Genomic DNA, 22698 nt, shown 5'->3' with positions numbered 1-22698 from the left:
TCTTGTGAATACAGCATCAATATCTTTTGTGTACCAGTGAAACAAATCTGAAACTTCCCTAACCAATTTACAAGTACATTTAGCTGCTTTTATTGGTGTCCATCCATCCATCTACAACTTTTTGTAGACTTTTGATTTGTAAACTTTAAGCAACCATTCACAAAGAATACATTTTTCCATTCCACTGCGCTGATTTTCCATTGCTTTTCTATGTAATCATGCGCTAGACGGATGTATTTGACCATTGTACATTATATTTCCATGAATGCATTCAGCAGTTCCAAATTCTGTTTAGTTCAGCTATACTAACTGGTGTAAAAACGATAATTTTAGTGATATAATTTTCCTCAATAAAATTATAACAAAAGTTACATAAATGTTTGATATAATGTTTATGTGCTAAAAGCGGAACGAAACAGCACTGCTCATTTGAACCGCGCCACACTGACCATTTATCAGCTCGGCTCAAATGGCAGTGCAGCGCGAGCTTACTGGAACAGATGCGTTTATTCGCTGGTCTGTCTCAATCATGTGACCACTAAACAGTGCTATGAATGTCTCAGTGATTTAAACTAGTTTAAAGAGTGCTGACAAACATGAGAAACACCGTGCCATGAGCGATCCAGTCAGAAGATTTTTCAATCTACAAATCTCCACAATTTACCATGGATTTACTGTAGTAACACTAACTGGCTGGCCCACACTGTACAGCTGCCCATCGGGAAATGGCCAGTCCGTCCCTGAACTGCACCATGGTATTGTGGCAGAAATGTGGTGTATTGATATGGAATTTTATACCGATCAGGCATAACATTATGAGCACTGACAGGTGAAGTGAGTAACACTGATCATCTCTTCATCACGGCATCTGTTAGTGGGTGGGATAGATTAGGCAGCAAGTGAACATTTTGTCCTCAAAGTTGATTTGTTAGAAGCAGAAAAAATAGGCAAGCGTAAGGATTTGAGCGTTTGACAAGGGCCAAATTGTGATGGCTAGACGACTGGGTCAGAGCATCTCCAAAACTGCAGCTTTTGTGGGGTGTTCCCAGTCTGCAGTGGTCAGGATCTATCAAAAATGCTCCAAGGAAGGAACGGTGGTGAAACAGAGACAGGGTCATGGGCGGCCAAGACTCACTGATGCACGTGGGGAGCGAAGGCTGGCCCGTGTGGTCCGATCCAACAGACGAGCTACAGTAGCTCAAACTGCTCAAGAAGTTAATGCTGGTTCTGATAGAAAGGTGTCAGAATACACAGTGCATCACAGTTTGTTGCATATGGAGCTGTAGACCAGTCAGGGTGCCCATGCTGACCCCTGTCCTCCACTGCTGAAAGAGCCAACAGTGGACATGTGAGCATCAGAACTGGACCACAGAGCAATGGAAGAAGGTGTTCTGGTCTGATGAATCACATTTTCTTTTACATCACGTGGATGGTTGGGTATGTGTACGTCGCTTATCTGGAGAACACATGGCACCAGGATGCACTATGGGAAGAAGATAAGCCGGCGGAGGCAGTGTGATGCTTTGGGCAATGTTCTGCTGAGAAACCTTGGGTCCTGCCATCCATGTGGATGTTACTTTGACACGTACCACCTACCCATGGTAGTGAGGTGCTATATGCGTGCATGGTTTTACCTATGGTTATCTAAATGTATTACATTTTGGATGGCCAATAGTTAATTTAATCAATCAGAATATTTAAATCTTACCATATGAGGTTGTTTCACATTTTACAGATGTTACCATTTTACTGTATTTTTTAGTGTATTTTACGAGAAAGAGTGACTAATAACACATGCACAGTTTTTGCGAGCTCTAGCAGCTCTCTTCAGGGGTCGCGTCTCAGCACCGTGACACTGACACAAGACACCACTACACTGCTGGCATTTTACCCTCCCAACCATACGAGACAACTAGACCGTCTAAAGCCTGCAACAGAGGCAGAGCGCTGAAGCCTAACCGGTGACGAGACAGGTAAACAAAAGCCTGCTGTTATTCTGCAACACTGTATATGGCATCAGAGGGACGCTTATTGATTGTAAGTGGAGACCAGGTCATGTTCACCATTGTGAAAATGCTCTTACTGAAGTAATGGGGTCTTTTTAAGTACGGTTTTAGCTTACTGGTAAACGAGCTGTACTGACGTGTTTTCTAAAGGAGATTTCTGCCCGTTTTGCAGGGTGTTATAACAGTGTGAAAAATTAGTTACATTTTAATTAGGCTGGTTAACTGCTTCTGAGAAATGTGAGTTTAAGTTTAACAAAGAAGCTTTCAATTTGACGGAAACTTGATAATGTTAGTCGAACACAATATTAAAGCTACTCCATAAATCACTGTGCATGCTGTAATATTATATGTTGATATATTAAGTGACTCATTACTGTCATATGAAATGATTTGGGCTGCTCTGTATGGCAGTAAATTACATGCTGACCTTAGGTCAGTGTGTGGGATTCTAACTGATTATCTAGTGATTCATTGTTCTCACTGTAATCAGGGGACCTGCATTAAATGTCAGAAGCTGAAATTTGTATCTCAGCTTTCTGTAAATTTCAGCATTCTGTGTGATGTGAATGGGAATGACCTTGTCCCAATGAGAGAACCCTTTAAAATGCTTTTCGACCTGTTGCTAGTGTTTAAACGCCGCTCATCTGAACATTTTTAAATAGACACCACCTTTACACGTCCATTGAACACATTAACATTCATTTTGCAGCGTCAAAACATGCCAGCTGGCTTGTGCCAAGCAATATAAAGGCAAAGCTTTCACTTTGGGGTAAATGGTCTGTTCCGTTGAGGGATTGGTGCCTGATACATTTACGCAGTCATCTGACGTGTATTGCTTAGCTGGATATAGCCTTGCATCCTCAGATAAATGAATGCATTTGTATTTATAGTCGTTCTTGCCTTTCACTTGCAGTTTAGCATGTGTTGTGCCAAGTTTGCTTGAGGGTCTAATCACCGGAAGACTATTATGACCACTTTGAATTCCACTCATCCTGACATTGATTCAGAGAGTTGCAAATTGAAAAGAAACATCAAGTGTGTCTGTGACATCTTTAAAAAAAGAGTTGACAAGAGACAAGTTAAAAATTACATAATGTCTGGTACACAATGCAGTTTATTTGTAAGGATCGCTCACTTAGACAGGAAAAGACAATCTGGCGTGTAAAGCAACTGACTAGTTTAACACTCAAAATAATTACATGGTTTGAGTAGGACAAACTTGAATAAAACAAATTAGTTCAGTCAAATTAACTTTTACGGGTATTTAGCACTTTCTTTTTCTTAAGTTCACAGAACTGATATATTTTAATTAAACTGAACTTTTTCATTGTTCATTTAATACTTAAGTTTAACTGAAAGTGGGCTGGGATTTCTATTTCCCAGCATGCTTTGCCTATGGCACTCAAAAGGGAGTGTAAATGCTAAAATTAAGTGTTACATAATGTTTTTTGTGCAAGATTAGTGTTAAGTGGGAGATTTAGCAGTAATTAATGTTTTGTTATGTTAATTTAGAAGAGTTTCTGTTAATGTGGGTTTTTGGAGAGTTACCATAAATGTATAAATGCTTTATATTGCTGTACTCATTCAGTAAGTGCTATACCATGCTTATATTAACATGTTGCGTGCGGCAACTGATTGCTTCAAATTTTTTGAGTTTTGCAAACTTATTCGGGATTCATTCATCTGTAAAAGATTATACCACAATAATGGAGCAGCCATATCATGATTTCAGTTTTATTTTGTTTAATCATGCTGCCCTATATAAATGTATAGGATAAGATGGACAGGAGCTTTGGGTGAGGCAGTGCAGCGAGCGTTTCTGCATGATCACATGAGACTAAACAGGTGTGGTGGTGATTATAGAGATCCAGGGGGGCTCCTGTCAAGGATGCACACCATGTTTGTGCACACAAATCCTTTACTTACCACAGGCTGTCAGCCAGAATTGTAAAGAGCTCCATTACCAACAACCATAAAGCTTACATAGCAGCCGCAACCTGTGTGGCATTTCCATGCAGTGACTTATGGTCTTTAAATATATAGAAGCGACTGGTAAGGAAACAATGCGCTCTGACCTCACCTCTACCTCTCACTGCCTCTTTAGAAGTGTAAAAGCATGTTGAGTTCACATGTTTACACTGTTGATTCTGCGTGTTCTTCTGAAGAAATGATGACATGTGACTTAAAAGCATTCCTGTTCAGATAGGGAGTGTTATACGTTCAAGGTCAGTTCGTGTCCATTTAAAAACTGTATTTTAAGGGGGGAAATAATAAATACTCAGTTTTCATAATGCCAAGAATCTGCATTTCATATCTTCTAGTTCTACTCACTTTAAATCATGTTTTAATATTAGGAGCTATTTATCTATCTCTTATTCATGGCTCATCTGCCAAGCGTGGGAGATGATGGTACTGACATTCGTCTCTCAGGGACCAGTGAGCTTCCTAGGCTCTGCTAAATTAATACAATCTCTAAGGCTGAGTTTTTCCCTACTCTTTAATACAACAGTACAGTGCGTATTCATACTCTTACTGTATGTTGCTTTTAGTTAGATTAAAGACTGTCTGTATACCTCTGCGTCATATTACTATGAATGGCAGCAACACGGAAAAGAGTGCAAGAGTCCAGAAGTAAAATTCCCATTCATTTTCTCTATAGGGGAATTCATTTTGAAATGTTAAGGACCTATGATGCCCCATTTTATAAGATATAAAATAAGTCTCTGATGTCCCCAGAGTGTGTATGTGAAGTACCCCACAGATAATTTTTTATTGCACGTTATAGCATGCCATTTTTGGGGGTTGAGCAAAAACGCGCTGTTTTAGTGTGTGCCCTTTAAATGCAAATGAGTTGCTGCACTCTGCCTAAGAGGGCGGAGCTTCAAGAGCTGATTCTCCGGTGTCAGGAGTCAGTCAAGACTGACTTTTGGGGCATCATTAACTATGCACCGATATATAGGTTGTGGCCCCTTTAATTCTCGTGCTCCCCCTCCCCTGGAGCTCGCGCTTGCCTTGAACAGCATTGTTTCTGTGAATACAGTAATAAACGATGGTAACTTTAACCACATTTAACAGTACATTAGCAACATGCTAACGAAACATTTAGAAAGACAGTTTACAAATATCACTAAAAATATCATGATATCATGGATCATGTCAGTTATTATTGCTCCATCTGCCATTTTTCACTATTGTTCTTGCTTGCTTACCTAGTCTGATGATTCAGCTGTGCACAGATCCAGACGTTCTGCCCTTGTCTAATGGCTTGAACATGGGCTGGCATATGCAAATATTGGGGGCATACACCCCGACTGTTACATAACAGTCGGTGTTATGTTGAGATTCGCCTGTTCTTCGGAGGTCTTTTAAACAAATGAGATTTATATAAGAAGGAGGAAACAATGGAGTTTGAAACTCAGTGAATGTCTTTTCCATTTACTGAACTCTTGTTATTCAACTATGCCAAGATAAATTCAGTATTTAATTCTAGGGCACCTTTAATTACGGTTATAACTTATATTGTATAACTTATATAATAAACTGGTAAACTTTATATCCATAAATCAACTCCGATAAACTGTAATAAAGTGCTCTCACCTTCATTACTGCCATATCCAGTATCACTCTGGAGGCTGTAAGCTGGATCACAAACTGATCTAACCTTGAGTAACAACTTTTTAGCAAAACCTGTTGTGTATTGTCCCTTTGTATTGATATTCATTCACAAAGCAGTCCAATGTTAAATGATTCACGCATACATAAACGAATTTCGGTAGAGTTGAGGGAGCATTTTCTTCAAAGACAAAATTAATCCACCTCGTCTTCAACGGCTCAGATTTCGGGAGTAAATGGAGAGAGCTTTGTGGATTAATCCATCCAGCTACAGAACACCTAAAACGCTTGGGAGATATTCTTGTCTGTGCAGCAATGGCGGACTGTGTACAACTCGCTGTGAACTCGCTCAGTGCGGTTCTATGTTAAAACGGCAGTGTCTGTCAACATTTGTGGGCGGGGTCTATGGCTAATGTGACATCACATTGCCAGGAACCTGCAAACAGCTTTTTCTTAGACACTGCTTATGATTTATGGGGATTAAAAAAAGGAGTGGTTGGATTTTTATCATTATATGGTGGTTGTGTACAAACACTGCCAACACACATTTATGTCCAAACACCATGCAAAAGTGAATTTTGCATAATCGGTCCCCTTTAAAGACAGACCTGTTAAGAGCTATGAGTTTGTTAATCAATGGATATTTTTATCGATGGAATATTATCCATGATTCTGCAGAGAAATCACCAAATGTTGTAGTTCTTTTCCCTATTAAAAGCACAATTGGAGATATATTTAAAAATATCCTGGCTCTTCCAAGCATTATAATGGTAGTGAACGGGGGGGCTTGTTTTGAAGCCCAAAATCAATGCATCCATCTATCATAAATACAATCCATACTGCTCCAGGGGTTTAATAAAGGCCTTCTGAAGCGAAACAATGCATTTTTCAAGAAAAAAAAAAAGTTTTATAAACTTTATAAAGTAAAATAACTCCGCGTTGTCATTACGTCATGCGTCGGGTCAGGATTTACTCTTCCGCCACAAACCAATGTGTACAGCCGACTCTATTTTACTTTTATAAAGTTTTAAATTATATATATATATATATAAAATATAAAATATAAATGGATATTTTTCATACAAAAACCCTTCGCTCTGTTTCAGAAGGCCTTTATTAAAGTGGGTGGGCACTATTGCACTCTATATGGCAAAATATGTCCCGCCTTCTAAATGAGAGGCAATTGGTAAATTAATTGCAGCTGTCGTTAGAAGAAGTTAGCAGTGTTGCAAAGTCTGCGGTTTTCCCTCGGATTTGGGATGCTTTTACACTGTTGCTGCGGGTAGTTTTTGTAGTACACAGGTTGAAGCAACATGAGTGCGTTTGTGTCTAAAAACTAAAGCACTTTGTGTAAGGTGCTGTTGAATATACAGTAATACATGTAAATGTAAGTATACTGTAATTATATTACCGTCAGATTTCTTTTCAGACTCTTTTTGTTTCTTTTTCAAACAAAATTTTCGCTAACACTCTGCAGCCATAAAAGAGATGTGAAAGGTGCTTTTTATCAGCTCAGACATTAAGTGCAGTATGCCTCTGATTACATATGAAAGGGTTGTTTTAGAAACAGAATTTCATGAAGCACTTGAATACATAGCAGAGACAATGCCTCTGTTCATATGGCCAGCATATTTCTGCTGTGCACACGTGTCCCCCTCACATGTAACTTGATGTTGATGCGGTTTCTTAAAATAGGCACATTGGACATACATGTCATGCTGACTTTTTTGACCAAACCTCATATCACATTACACTGAGAGCATAAATCATTTCCAATGATGCCTTGTTTACTGAATGTCATGTTTTAGATGGTTTTTGGTTTTATACAGTTGTTAGTCACTGGCTACTGTCTCAAATGTGAAAACAACCTGATTAAAGAGGCAAAAAAACACTGATTATCACTGGTGAGTATGATTCATTTTGATGGACATGTCTGGGAAAATCGAAGGCTGTGATTATGCTGATGTTCAGTTGGTGATGTGTTTTTGCTTCAGGGAAGCATAACAATCATGCTAATGCGATGCTGCTTTGTTTTTGTCTTATCTGCAGCCATAACCAAAGGACGACTACATTCATACATCCAGTGACAGGCCAAATCTCTGCTGAGAACACTGATTTCAGACTACAGGACCAGTAAGTATTGCTTTTTGACATTGCTTATAGTGAAGGTTGACTACTAGGTCATTTCTGATTCAGTTATATTTATGTCCTGTCTCAAACTAGCAGCCCAAATCTTGAGTTTAGTCTCTAATAACACCGGTTATATAACGAGACCTCATATACTTTTCAGACAGTAAACAACTCGGGCCATCCGATCTCGTGCTCCATGTCAATAAGGCACAGTATGTTGTATGATAAGAGGTCGCTTATTCAAAACAGTAACAAAGGTGCAGCTTGATGATGCCGTGAATGAGTGTGGAATCATGGGAGTTGTCATTTTCACCTCCACATCAGTGACAGGCGATGCAGTGACACGTATATTTACATTATCCCAAATGTTTCCAACAACAGCCCAAGTCAATAAAATATATAGCATTGTTCTAGAGGTTTTTGGATATTTTAATTAAAAATATCTTACATATTCTGCTTTTAAGTATGAGTGAATTGCATATGGGACCAAACTAATTACAGCAGCATTTTGTCTCAAAACAGTGTTTAGTGATTAAATCTGTAAAGGGTAATTAAGTCTGCAAAGGGTTTAAATAATAAATTACAGGGAACTTTTGTCAAATTTGACCTGGCAGGGATTTAAATTGTAGTATTAACTACTATTAATGAATCCAAAAGCTCCTTTTTTTTAGTTTATAGACTTGTATCAGTTATTAACTAGGATTATTTGCTACTTTGATATTTTAGACTACCCATCAAGATTTTGCAGTCAGTATTATTTCTTTTTTGATAGAAATTAATACTTTTATTTAGCAAAGATGCATAAAATTGATCAAAAGTGGTCAGTAAAAAGTTTTGCAAAACATTGAAATTAAAATTTCAAATAAATACTGGTCATTTTTTTTATAAATCCTGGGGAAAAAGATAATTGTTATGGTTTCCACAAAAACATTAAGCAGCTCAACTGTTATCAACATTGATAATAATCATAAATGTTTCTTGAGCAGAAAATCATCATATTAGATTGATTTCTGAAGGATCATGTGACACTGAAGACTGGGGCAATGATGCTGAAAATTCAGCTTTGATCACAGGAATAAATTACATTTTAAAATATATTAAAATAGAACACAGTTATTTTTAATTGTAGTAATATTTCACAATATGTTCACATACTCATGATCTATATGTTGGTAGAAGCATAACTGGAAGGATACAGCTGGTTTAAGTATCACATGTCTCCACTGGCATTTGTCAATAGTCTCGCTCTTTACAGTTCCCCTCTTGGTCAAGCTGTAACTTATATTACAGCTGTCTGTTTTCTCAAACGTGCACGCAGATCACTTGGGTTATTATGCTCTTCATCAAAAATGACTTGTACAGGAAAACGTATCGTAATGCTTTCACTCACAACAAAATTCTGGGCTGTTTCATTTTATGCTTTTAAGAGATACAGCAAAACCTTTCAGGTTATGTTAGGGAGCTCCATAATAACATTACACAATCCAACAGCTCCATGTTTGAGAATGACCTGGCATTAGATCTGCCCACCGGTCTTATCTAACTTGGATCTCTCTAAAAGCAGCTCATATTAGCGCGTATATCACAAAAGACTGGGTCTCTCTTAGCATCTGAGTGTGAGCGGGAGGCCGTATTCTCCTGCCACATCCTAATGGATGCATCTCATTAACAGCTGTGTGGGTGCACGAGGCTTTCTGAGAACCACAGGTTATGTGTCATTGGCTGTTAATGTATCAGCCTGGGCACATGTTGGAAAGAACTAGTATGTACTGTGGGGCTTATATAATAACCGAACTACTATACATTATGCAAAGTATAATGACAGACTGTGCTGGACACTTGACACTTATTTATTTATAAGTTGTGTTGGCAAAAGTACAGACCGCAAAGTCGGTACTGAAATTTTAAAAATGTGATGCTTTGAGTGCTGTTGAGCAGATTTGTAAACACCTCTGATTGGCCTTTGTGTTCACACCCTCAACATATACGCCTGCTTTCAAACACTTCCACTTTCAAAACGCTTTTAAATTCAAACACTATTTATAAGTATCATTTCACTCATCAAACTATTATTTTATTTTTTTGAGACTTTGGTGTAGAACTCATTTTGCACTGTTTTTACCACAGACATGTAGTATGCTATTACTTTTCTAAGCGATCATACAATTTTCATCTGGTGGAAAACAAACAATTACATTCCATGGACTTACACTGATGAGCCAAATCGTGACACCTGCCTAATATGCTGTTGGTCCTCTGTATGCTGCCAAAACAGCGCCAACCCGCCGAGGCTTGAACTCTACCAGGCCCCTGAAGGTGTCCTGTGGTACAGTATCTGGCACAAAGACGGTAGCAGCAGATCCTTCAAGTTCTGTAGGTTGCGAGGTGGAGCCTCTGTGGATCGAACTTGCTGGCCCAGAAGAGCCTACAGATGCTCGATTGCACTGAAATCTTGAGAATTTGGAGGCCAGAGCAACACCTTAAACTCTTTATCATGATCCTCAATCCATTTCTGAACAATGTGTGCAGTGTGGCAGGTGCATTATCCTGCCGAAAGAGGCCGCTTCCACCAGGGACACCATTATTATAAAGGGGTGCACCTGGTCTGCAACAATGAGTGTGTTTACATGCACCCTCATAATGCGATTTTTGGCATTATTGCAATTAAACTTTACCTCATGTAAACACAATACTTCAATCAAACAAATGCGATTTAAGCTCATAATCGTAGTAACCATAATCGCATTAGACTACAGTAGGTAGCGTATGCCGCTTTTTTAATCGCAATAAACAGGCATGTAAACACCTTAATCGCATTATTCCCGCTCTGACCAAAGTGCGCATGTACTCGGACATACAGTGGGTACGGAACAGTCACAGAGTTGTTGTGAAGCCACTCCTTCATTATTTTAGCTGTGTGCTTAGGGTCATTGTCTTGTTGGAAGGTAAACCTTCGGCCCAGTCTGAGGTCCTGAGCACTCTGGAGAAGGTTTTCATCCAGGATATCCCTGTACTTGGCCGCATTCATCTTTCCCTCGATTGCAACCAGTCGTCCTGTCCCTGCAGCTGAAAAACACCCCCACAGCATGATGCTGCCACCACCATGCTTCACTGTTGGGTCTGTATTGGACAGGTGATGAGCAGTGCCTGGTTTTCTCCACACATACCGCTTACAATTAAGGCCAAAAAGTTCTATCTTGGTCTCATCAGACCAGAGAATCTTATTTCTCACCATCTTGGCAAACTCCATGCGGGCTTTCATGTGTCTTGCACTGAGGAGAGGCTTCTGTCGGGCCACTCTGCCATAAAGCCCCGACTGGTGGAGGGCTGCAGTGATGGTTTACTTTCTACAACTTTCTCCCATCTCCCGACTGCATCTCTGGAGCTCAGCCACAGTGATCTTTGGGTTCTTCTTTACCTCTCTCACCAAGGCTCTTCTCCCCCGATAGCTCAGTTTGTCCGGACGGCCAGCTCTAGGAAGGGTTCTGGTCATCCCAAACGTCTTCCATTTAAGGATTATGGAGGCCACTGTGCTCTTAGGAACCTTAAGTGCAGCAGAAATGTTTTTGTAACCTTGGCCAGATCTGTGCCACAATTCTGTCTCTGAGCTCTTCAGGCAGTTCCTTTGACCTCATGATTCTCATTTGCTCTGACATGCACTGTGAGCTGTAAGGTCTTATATAGACAGGTGTGTGGCTTTCCTAATCAAGTCCAATCAGTATAATCAAACACAGCTGGACTCAAATGAAGGTGTAGAACTATCTCAAGGATGATCAGAAGAAATGGACAGCACCTGAGTTAAATATATGAGTGTCACAGCAAAGGGTCTGAATACTTAGGACCATGTGATATTTCAGTTTTTCTTTTTTAATAAATCTGCAAAAATGTCAACAATTTCTGTGTTTTTCTGTCAATATGGGGTGCTGTGTGTACATTCATGAGGAAAAAAATTAACTTAAATGATTTTAGTAAATGGTTGCAATATAACGAGTGAAAAATTTAAGGGGGTCTGAATACTTTCCGTACCCACTGTACACGGATGCTGTGTGTGGTTCACACAACTTCATGAATGAACATTATTCTAAAGTTTTCTCTTCTCCTAATCGCTAAACTCTGTCAACACAACTCGCTGCACAGTCTCTGCTCCGTATTTTCATCCAGACAGTGCAAAGAATGCGATGGCAGCATAGGCAAAACAGCTGCATTGCGATGTTTATTACGGCACCGTATAATATCTAGTATGTCCAAAAAAAATGTTTCACTTTTTGGCTCATCAGTGTTTAATGACTGACTATTCAGTCTCTGGTGACCCCAGCCTTATAGACATGAAGTGGGATGTTTGATGTCGATTCCACAGGCCCTGTGTGGCCTCAGAGGCCCCTTGACATATCTTAACCACCAGAGTATTTTATTTTAATAGCTTTTGTTTTAGTTAACTATAACAACACTGCCAGGCTCAGGCACAGTCAGATCGTATCAATTTGTATAGCATTTATATTTTAGGCTAGCTTGGCAATGCTTTTAGAAATACTGATCCTTTGATGTCAGTTCTGCACTATGCTGCTCTACCATGCCGATTCTTTCCATACCTTTACTAAGAGCCACTGAATAAAAAGTGCTAGAGAGGTTTGAGTGCCCAAAGCCCATGGAGTCCTGAAATGTGCATAGCTATAAGGGCAATCTGTTTCTGTTTCTTTTGTATGTTGGCTCTTTGAATGTCTGGCCATCTGTTCTAGTGTGAGAGTTGTGCTGTGAGGTTTCCTCGACTCTCCCTGTTGACTCTACCTCTTATATAACGACAATCTGATTAAAACTGATGAAAAAGAGCAAACATATGTCATGCAGATTTATGTTAATGTTTGGGTGTCATGGTTCTTAGAGCAGATTTAGGATGACAGAATGACAATATATTGTCATTCTGTTTTATGTTTTGGCATACTTCAGACTGCTCAAGGTCAGAGTGTAATGACAGTTATGCAAAGCACAGCTTTTGTTTTTTTGTTGTGTAGGCAATAGATTGTGTTCACTAAAAGTTGTGGTTTCCTTTGAAATTATGCCAGCTGGAAAGATGAGACATTTTATCTACAATGTTCAATCGGGCATTATTTTTGCCATAAAAGACCGATAGAACAGATTTAACTCTCTAACTAAGATATAAAAGCAGTAAATTGAGTCTGCTCTGATTATTTTAATTTTGAGAATCGTAGAGGACACTTTTGGTTCCTCTCTGACTGAAGAGGAGCCAAAAGCAGTGGTTCTGTCCTAGTTTGCCAGGAGCCGGTGTTTCTGAGTTTTGATAGCTGGGATATATATTTAATAACGTTCAAAAGTTTTGGGTGTTTTTGGAACAAAATAATACTTTTATTTAGCAAGGATGCATTAAATTGATCAAAACTGACAGTTAAGACATTTACCATTTTGATATGTAGAATATTAAAGCAGTATTTATCAGAAATATGTTCAAAAAGGTGTTTGTCAGTTTGCATGAGTTCATGACCCAGCAATAGAACCTGCCTGTTGACTGCCTGAGGAATTTAATTTGACATCCAAGCCAGTGAGCTCTGAAGGGAAAGTTCATTCTCTGTCTAATCATGGGGAATTATACTTGACACATCACAGCAACTGTAATTTACTAAAAGCTTTTTGAAGTAAGCCTGTGATATTAAAAACAGGTACTATGCATCTCTAGTATGAATTAGTAATGAACAGAGCAGATGCTGCATTAGAATGCTGAGCCACTTCACTTCCTACTACCTGCATAGTCAGCTGACTTCTAACAGCCATGGAACCTCATAAGTGACCAATTTGGAGTGTACTGCATAGGCAGCTAGACACTAATAATGCTCTGTATGGGAGACTTAAAGGGATAGTTCACACAAAAATGAAAATTTTGTCATCATTTTCTGTGGAACACCAAAGAAGAGTTGTTGGTTGTTAACAGTTTTGGTTACCCTTGACTTCCATTGCATTAAATAATAAATAAATAATTATTTATTATTTTTTTTTTTTCCTTCTATGGAAGTCAATGGCTACCGTCACCTGTCTGGTTACCAACAAGTTTGGGAAAATGTTTGGAGCATGTTACTGCAGTCCAAACTCTGAGAAGATACAGAGATGCTTTCAAGTGCAAACCTCATTTATTGCAAACTGAGAGGCTCTGAGATACTGAAGCACCAGGTCATAAGCTGCTCTCGTGTAAAAGGACACAGTGCCGTGTTTCATTCTGGCTACGTTCACGCTGTCAACAACCACATGTACTTACAGGTGTGAGTCTCAAAATGTCCTGTTCAAACAGCGTCTCGAATACTGTCTTGTACGAATATGCAACGGGAGTCAAGCCCATATTCTCTTACCAGTAATCATGGTGACAGTGACCAAAATAATATCAATGATGGCGACGTCCATAAAATGGAAAAGTCTTATCACTTTTGATATGACAAGAGGCCAATCGAGCAGCAAGTTCATCCATCAAATCTCCGTTAACCGACAGTAGCTTTTACAGCGATGTATTTGAGTCACTCATAAAACCGGATCTAAAACCTTCAGATGACATGCAAGTTACCAGAAACGAAACCTCATTGTTCACTTCAGAATCGAAATTTCCTGATAATTTACTCACCCCCCCACCCATGTAATCCAAGATGTTCATGTCTTTCTTTCTTCAGTCAAAAATAAATTAAGGTTTTTGAAGGAAACATTTCAGTATTTTTCTCCATATACTGGACTTCCACAGTTACCAACAGGTTGAAGGTCCAAATGTCAGTTTCAGTGCAGCTTCAAAGAGCTCTACATGATCCCAGACGAGGAATAAGGGTCTAATCTAGCGAAATGATCAGCCATTTTGGAAAAGAAAAAAAAATTCTATACTTTTTAACCATAAATACTCGTCTTGCACTGCTCTGCGATACGCCACGCATTACGTAATCACGTTGGAAAGGTCACACATGATGTAGGAGGAAGTACCAAGCTAATGTTTACAAAGCGAACGAGCAAAGACTAAGTCAAACGGCCTTTACAAAAAAAGGGTAAATCAATGATGTCGGACGATTTTGAAGTTGGAGGAGTTTTTCGCCTTACCGCAGTACTTCCACCTACGTCACATCTGACCTTTCCAACATGATTGCGTAATGCGTGATGCATCGCAAGAGCAGTGCAAAATTTGTGGTTAAAAAGTATATAATTTTATTTATTTATTTTTTTAGAAAATGTCAGATTGTTTTGCTAGATAAGACCCTTATTCCTCGTCTGGGATTGTGTAGAGCTCTTTTGAAGCAGCACTGAAACTGCAATATGGACCTTCAACTCGGTAACTGTTGAAACCCACTATATGGAGAAAAATCCTGGAATGTTTTCCTCATCATTTCTTTTCGACTGAAGAAAGAAAGACATATACATCTTGGATGACATGGGGATGAACAAATTATCAGGAAATTTGAATTCTGAATTGAACAATTCCTCAAAGGAAACTGCTGTACCTGTTGAAAAACATCACTGTGCTCTCCTCTACAGGACTGGCGGACACATGCTGAAGCAGCCACAGACGACCACACGACCTTCTAGTACAATTAGTGAGGCCTCCACTAACGTCACCTCTTCCACTGTGGACACCACTTCAGGCTCAAAGGTCAGTAACAACCTGATCCTTTTGGATCGACAACAAATCTAGTCAAAGGGTAGGAAAAAAGACCTGGTATTTTGTAGAGATAGAAGTAGGTGACAGTACCTCTCTATATAGAACGACACGAGCAAGGTAACTTGATGAGACTCCTGATGCAGAACATTCTCCGTGCTTGGTTAGCATCTGTTCTGGTAATTAGAGTGTTTATTCTTCTGGGCTGAGGCGGCAATTCCCTAGTGCTGGCGACACAGTGATCAGAGCCCCTGACTGCTATCTCTGAGCAGACACAGAACATCGATGAAACGGATTGGGATTCGTATTGTGAGTGATTTGGTGCATATCTGTGTAAGGATGCATTGTTTGGAATGTGATGCACATGAGCTGAATAACATGCTTTTTTTTTTTTTTTTTTTGATATTTATAATCCACTCAATAAGTAAAATTTCATCAGTATTTATTACTGTTCCAAATGTCTCACTTAATATAATTTTATATATATATATTATATTATAATCTTATTTATATATATATATTATGTAGGGGACTTTCAAATATTGTGTTGGACAATGGGAAGCCTTCGAGTCAAAAAGTTTAGGAACCACTGATCTAAGGAATTAGACCTTTGCTACATAAAATCAGCTGGTATTTGATGCTAACTTATTGCATCATAATGGAGGCTTTGCTAATCATTATGTTATTTGACCTCTCAGAATGCATGTGCAAAAATAACTGAAGTGTTGTGATGGCTGACTGCCATATAGTTTGATTAAAGAGATGCAGAGAAATGTAGCAGCAGGAATGCTGCCCGTGTCATCTCCTGCCTGAGTTTGGACTATTCTAGATGAATGAGTGCTTGTAGCTCTTGTCATTGGCAGTGATGGCGTGCAATAGTGATGTATTAGGCGTATTAATGGATTGGCATGTGTTGTTGGTGGGCAGCATGTAGGCTTACGTTGCTGTGCCCACAGAATGCCAGCGGATGGTGTGTAAGATCAGCTGTGCACCCCTGGCAGATGGTCTAGTCTAATGGGTGATGAATGAGCTTTCAGTCCCCCTGCTCATCTTCAGTATGTGTGTGTGTGTGTGTGTGTGTGTGTGTGTGTGTGTGTGTGTGTGTGTGTGTGTGTGTGTGTGTGTGTGTGTGTGTGTGTGTGTGTGTGTGTGTGTGTGTGTGTGTGTGTGTGTGTGTGTGTGTGTGTGTGTGTGTGTGTGTGTGTGTGTGTGTGTGTGTGTGTGATTATAGGGATCCAAGTCCAGTGGAAGGGTCCATAGCTTTGGCAAACGAGATCATGCCATAAAGAGGAATCCCAGCGTTCCTGTAGTGGTACGTGGATGGCTCCACAAACAGGTAAGAAAATTTGATCAATGAGCTTGTTTACTGATTAACTAAACTTTTGCTTTCAAATTATACTTTACATGAGAGGTTTTTAGACTTTATAGACCCAGAGGCCCCAGAACCAGGAAATGGTATAAAAAGCCAGATTGTCATTAACACTTTATTATATCTATGACTTCCACCACTGTTCAAGAGATGTAAGTCATAGGCTGTCACTGTTTTTTTATTTTTTTATTTTAAGAAATTAATACTTTTACTCAGCAAGGATGCATTAAATTGATCAAAAGTGACAGTTAAGAGTTTTATGTTGTTATAAACATATCTGTTTCTATTATTTGTAATAAAAGCTGCATCACAGTTTCCACAAAGCCATTAAAGGTGCCCTAGAATCAAAAATTTAATTTACCTCGGCATAGTTGAATAACAAGAGTTCAGTACATGGAAATGACATACAGTACAGTGAATTTCAAACTCCATTGTTTCCTCCTTCTTATATAATGCTCATTTGTTTAAAAGACCTCTGAAGAACAGGCGAATTTCAACATAACACCGACTGTTACGTAACAGTCGGGATCATTAATATGTACGCCCAATATTTGCATATGCCAGCCCATGTTCAAGGCATTGGACAAGAGCAGCCAGTATTAACGTCTGGATCTGTGCACAGCTGAATCATCAGACTAGGTAAGCAAGCAAGGACAATAGTGAAAAATGGCAGATGGAGCAATAATAACTGACATGATCCATGATTACATGATATTTTTAGTGATATTTGTAAATTGTCTTTCTAAATGTTTCGCTAGCATGTTGTTAATGTACTGTTAAATGTGGTTAAAGTTACCATTGTTTCTTATTGTATTCACGGAGACAAGAGCCGTCGCTATTTTCATTTTTAAACACTTGCAGTCTGTATAATTCATAAACAACTTCATTCTTTATAAATCTCTCCAACAGTGTGTAATGTTAGTTTTAGCCACGGAACACCATCAAACTCATTCAGAATCAATTGTAAACATCCAAATAAATACTGTACTCACATGATCTGATCCATGCATGCAGCATGCATGACGAACATCTTGTAAAGATCTATTTGAGGGCTATATTAGCTGTGTGAACTACGTTTATGCACTGTATTATAGTCGAGAGCTCGGGGGGAAGGGAGCGTGAGATTTAAGGGGCCGCAGCCTGAATCGGTGCATAGTTAATGATGCCCCAAAATAGGCAGTTAAAAAAATTAATTAAAAAAATCTATGGGGTATTTTGAGCTGAAACTTCAAAGACACATTTAGGGGACACCTTAGACTTATATTACATCTTGTGAAAGAACATTCTAGGGCACCTTTAAGCAGTACAAATGATTTTAATATTGATAATATTAAGATATGTTTTTTTTTTTTTTTTTTTTTTTTGAGCATCAGATCAGGATCATGTGACACTGAAGTCTAATGTAATAAAAATTCAGCTATTCCATCACAGGAATAAATTACATTTTAAAATATATTAAAGCAGAAAACACAATTTCACAATTTCACTATTGCTTTTCACCATACATATCGCTTCAAAGCAGCTTTACAGAAAATGCATGTCAACACTAAAATGGTGTAAAAGAGGTGACTGTAATGCATTTCAGAAATGTACATAAACAAATCACACAGTTAGCTAACAATACAATGTATTAATTTTAGGCAGAAACAATGATCTTTTTGAAGTAATTAATAATTACTATATTATACAATGCTAAGCAGCTCATCAGTTAAATTATAGTTAGAAATCAGTTATATTAATAATAATTATAATATTATAATATTATTTAATATAATATTATTTAATATAATATTATAAATTATAATAATAATTTGTGATGTCATTGTTTTATAAAATTCTGTTTCATATCTTATATGGAGTTTCTTTATAGGGACATTCACGGATACCTAGTTTAAAATTACAGCCTTTTACCATGAGTAATGTGACAGGAAGACACAAGTTACACATGGACATAGAGTAATGGCATTTCAAAACCTAGTGAGCTGCACATTTTGACCAAATCATTCAATCTAGTGGGACCAAAAAGACAAAACAAGTTTTAAAGTTTAAAACCCCATTTTGGTTGACCACAAATCTGAATATTGGGGGAAATGCGTCTCCCTAAACATCAGTAGTAGTCAGAGCCCTGCAAGACTGCATTTTTGGGCATCATAGGCACTTTTGGACAGTTGAAACACATATTTTGAGCATGCAAATGCATCAAAAAGCTGTCTAGATAGGCAGCTCATTTGGTTTTTCTTTTTGAGAGCCAGCCAGTCAGTTATACAGACACAAACACACATGAACACACGTCTTTCATGGCATGAAAACATCAGGAGGGTGTTTACATGAATAGTTTTTGATAATAGACTTTGAATAAACTCTTTAACGGGAAGTGAAACGGTGCTGTCAGGGGAAAGTGCTGCGAAATTGCCTGCTTGAAGTCTGTTTGAAGTGTTGTCTTTCTCCATCAGATGTCTTCAGCTGCCTGAGGGTGTGTTTTCCCATCAGTGTTTGTTGCTTTGTACTTTCAGGACAGCTCAGGGATGCGGCTGTGGAAAAGAAAATGGTTTGTTCTGGCTGATTATTGCCTCTTCTACTACAAAGGTGAGTTGCTCTACCAAACATCCAACAGAATCACATTTACACATAGACATGCTAACTTTTCTCCCAGATAATGATTATATTATCATTATTTTGTTAGTAATAGCATTATGGTCACCAAATCCTACTTCAACAAATTTTTTGCTCTGTACTGTCCCCAAAGTTTAACATGACACATTTAGCAAAGTCTGAAAGTAGTTTACTCAGTGAAATTAATATGATGTTTTTGGGTTAATTATCTCTCACATATTTATGCAGTTTCTTGGATCACACCAAACCCTCTCTGGGAATTCAACTTGCTATTTCAGCTGACTCAAACCTTGTTTGTGTTGTTGTAAACAAACAGTGTTTACAAGAAGAGAGAGATGCTTTAAACAAAATTTTATTAAATAAATGTAAGTAAAGTTGAATTAAAAGTATATTTTATGTCTCTGGACCGGATCAGACTGTGTGTGCGCTGCTGCGGTTCACGTGACACTAATTTGAAGGCAGACTTTATTCGCCTCAATGGAAAGCATATTTACACTGTTTGAATCATTTCCTATCCCCTATATAGAGCACTATGTGCCATTCACCATGTAGAAAACGGTAAATGTGTGAACAAGTGATTTCAGCGGCAGTTTCAGCGTCTATTTATAATGTAGGGGGCGGGACCTTTTAGATTCTAGAGAGCATTTGATTAGACAGAAGATCTGATGAGAAGCTGAAGTCCGTGATGATGTCATGAAAATCCGTGATCCATTTTAGCGGAAGTGAGACTGTAAGTTTTTAATGCTGATATCCTAAATGCAAATTTTGTCATTGTTTTGGAACACACCAGCTTATTCATAACCTTAAGGCTAACATATTCATACTAAAAAGCTAAAAAAAAACTTAAATTTTGATTTCAATATGACTTTAAGTGTAACAGTGTCTGTCCCGATAGCCTCGTGGGCAGCGCTGTGACATATAGTGCCGTTGCGCTTCAAACAACCTGAATTCAACTCCCGGCTTGCGGACCTTTCCCAATCCTGTCCTCCTCATATTTAGTGTAGCACAGTTGAATAAACTTCCTTTTTGTAAGGGAGAGCTACATTAAAGGCATAATTCACCAAAAATGAAAATTTTGTCAATATTTGCACACCCTTATGTTATTCCAAATCCTTATGCTGTTGTTTATGCAACACAGTAGTTTGTTACACAACCTTTACCATACAACTTATGAAGCTTGCTTCATGTGAAAAACAGATAAAACTTAAGTTGTTAATAACTGATATTCTGATACATATTGAAATTAATCATAGGGATATGCTTATTAATGAAAGAATAACTGCAAACAGACGATAAGTGAGTAAATAAGCATTTTTGGGTGAGTTATCTCTTTCGCTGTCAACTTTATTTCTTGTATCAAATCTTTCACCATTTTAATTATTTCCCTCCATGTTGTTGTAATGGGATGTAATCCATCCTGGTTTTCCAGTCGGTCTGCTTTTCCCAGCCACAGACCCCCTCAGTTCCCTGCTTGTTCAAATAAAAGCGCGACCTGCCTCGGTTTGGAATCTCTCCTTCAACCAACCTTGAAGTATTTTTAACCTATTATGTCCTTATCAAGCCACTGTTATCGCTTGTCAACCCAGCACTCAATCTCTGCTTCAGACACACCCACACATAATCACACTCTCACTCCCGCACACCACTGGAAAGAAATGGTCAGGGCGAAACAAGGAGGCAGAGCGAGGCTAAACTTAAATGTGTGAAATGTGATGATGTTATCAGAGTGGTGTGAGAAAGACAGGTCAGAGAGTATCACATGCCAGGAAGGAAGAGAGAGAGAGAAAAAGACACAGTCACAACCTGACTTGTTGCTCAGTTGGATTGTTTTTTTCCCCCACAGACAGTCGTGAAGAGTCAGTTCTGGGTAGCATTCCTCTGCCCAGCTACACTATCGCTCCTGTAGGACCTGAAGATCACATTAGCCGCAAATATGCCTTCAAGGTAAGATCTCATTTTAACAACGAGCAACATACTTAAGTATTCTTCACTTCAATTTGCAACTGTTAACCCTGTGCTATGTAGCAATGATGTTTACTGAACAATTAACCCCAAAAAAATGTAACATTCTGTCATCATTTAATTATTTACTGTGGAACACAAAATGAGAATTTGTAGAGAATGTTCTGTAGTTGGTCAGTGAATGAGGACTGGAGCTTCTAAAAAGCTACATTAGCACACAAAAAAGATGGTCCATATGACTCTTTAAGAACTGTAGCATGAGATTTTTGAAGTCATATAATAGCTTTAACATGACCCCCGGTGTTTTTATTCTTAAATGATTAGTTCACTTTAGAACTCAAATTTCCTGATAATTTACTCACCTCCATGTCATCCAAGATGTCTGTGTCTTTCTTCATTTGAAAAGATTCCAGGATTTTTCTCCATATAGTGGACTTCACTGTTTAAGTTTAAATGTAGCTTCAAATGTCTCTACAAGATCCCAGACAAGGAATAAGGGTCTTATCTAGCCAAATGATCTGCCATTTTCTAAAAAAAAAAAAAAAAAAAAGATTATATATTTTTTAACCACAAATGCTCATCTTGCACTGCTCTGCGATCTGCCACACATTATGTTGGAAAGGTCACATGTGATGTAGGCGGAACAACCGCTGTAGGCGAAAAACTTTTTTTTTTTTTAAAGGGCATTTGACTTTGCACGTTAACTTTGTAAACACTGGATCAGTACTTTCGTCTACGTCACACGTGACTTTTCCAACGTGATTATATAATGTGTGGCGCATCACAGAGCAGTGCAAGATGAGCATTTGTGGTTAAAAAGTATATAATTTTTCTTTTTTTTTTTTTTTTTTTTTTAAGACAAATGCCTTATTCCTCGTCTGGGATCGTGTAGAGTTCTTTGAAGCTGCACTGAAACTGCAATTTGGACCTTCAACCCGTTAAACCCTAGTAAAGTCCACTATATGGAGAAAAATGCTGGAATGTTTTCTTCAAAAATCTTAATTTCTTAAAAAAAAAAAAAAAAGAAAAAAAAAAGACAAGAACATCTTAGATGAAATGGGGGTGAGTAAATTATCAGGAAATTTTAATTCTGAGGTAAACTAATCCTAAAACTATTCAAAATCATTTTTATTAATTGAAATAAAGCAGAAATAAAACAAAATATGAATATTAGATGAAAAATGCAAACTTGCACCATTCAGAAGATGGTGCCTTGGCTGAAATAAAATAAGTCAAGTTTAAGTGCTAAAATTCCTCAAACAAAAACTGAAATAAAAAAATTAATTAAAGCTAAATTGAAATATTAAAAAAGACAAAAATGTAATTATTAAAACTAAAATTTTCATTTTGTGTTCCATGGATGAAAAAAAGTCATA

At 38.2% G+C, this 22698-nt stretch overlaps 1 protein-coding gene across 8 annotated transcripts in view; it reads left to right on the top strand.

Moving 5' to 3' along the window:
* plekha7a (pleckstrin homology domain containing, family A member 7a) overlaps positions 1 to 22698 on the top strand; it is a 107082-nt gene that overhangs the window by 40428 nt on the left and 43956 nt on the right. For 7 of the 8 annotated variants that reach the window (XM_067390552.1, XM_067390555.1, XM_067390550.1 and 4 more), the window contains 5 exons: positions 7668 to 7751; positions 15258 to 15372; positions 16610 to 16714; positions 19261 to 19333; positions 21204 to 21304. In XM_067390552.1, the coding sequence (XP_067246653.1) occupies positions 7668 to 7751; positions 15258 to 15372; positions 16610 to 16714; positions 19261 to 19333; positions 21204 to 21304 (478 nt within the window). Of the gene's footprint in view, positions 1 to 1861; positions 1974 to 7667; positions 7752 to 15257; positions 15373 to 16609; positions 16715 to 19260; positions 19334 to 21203; positions 21305 to 22698 lie in introns of those variants that run through there. The other variant, XM_067390556.1, reaches the window with a different exon arrangement.

This window comes from Chanodichthys erythropterus, chromosome 7 (genome assembly GCF_024489055.1).
Source record: "Chanodichthys erythropterus isolate Z2021 chromosome 7, ASM2448905v1, whole genome shotgun sequence".
NCBI classification, from domain to species: Eukaryota; Metazoa; Chordata; class Actinopteri; order Cypriniformes; family Xenocyprididae; genus Chanodichthys; species Chanodichthys erythropterus.
This window is presented reverse-complemented; position numbering and strand designations above follow the sequence as displayed.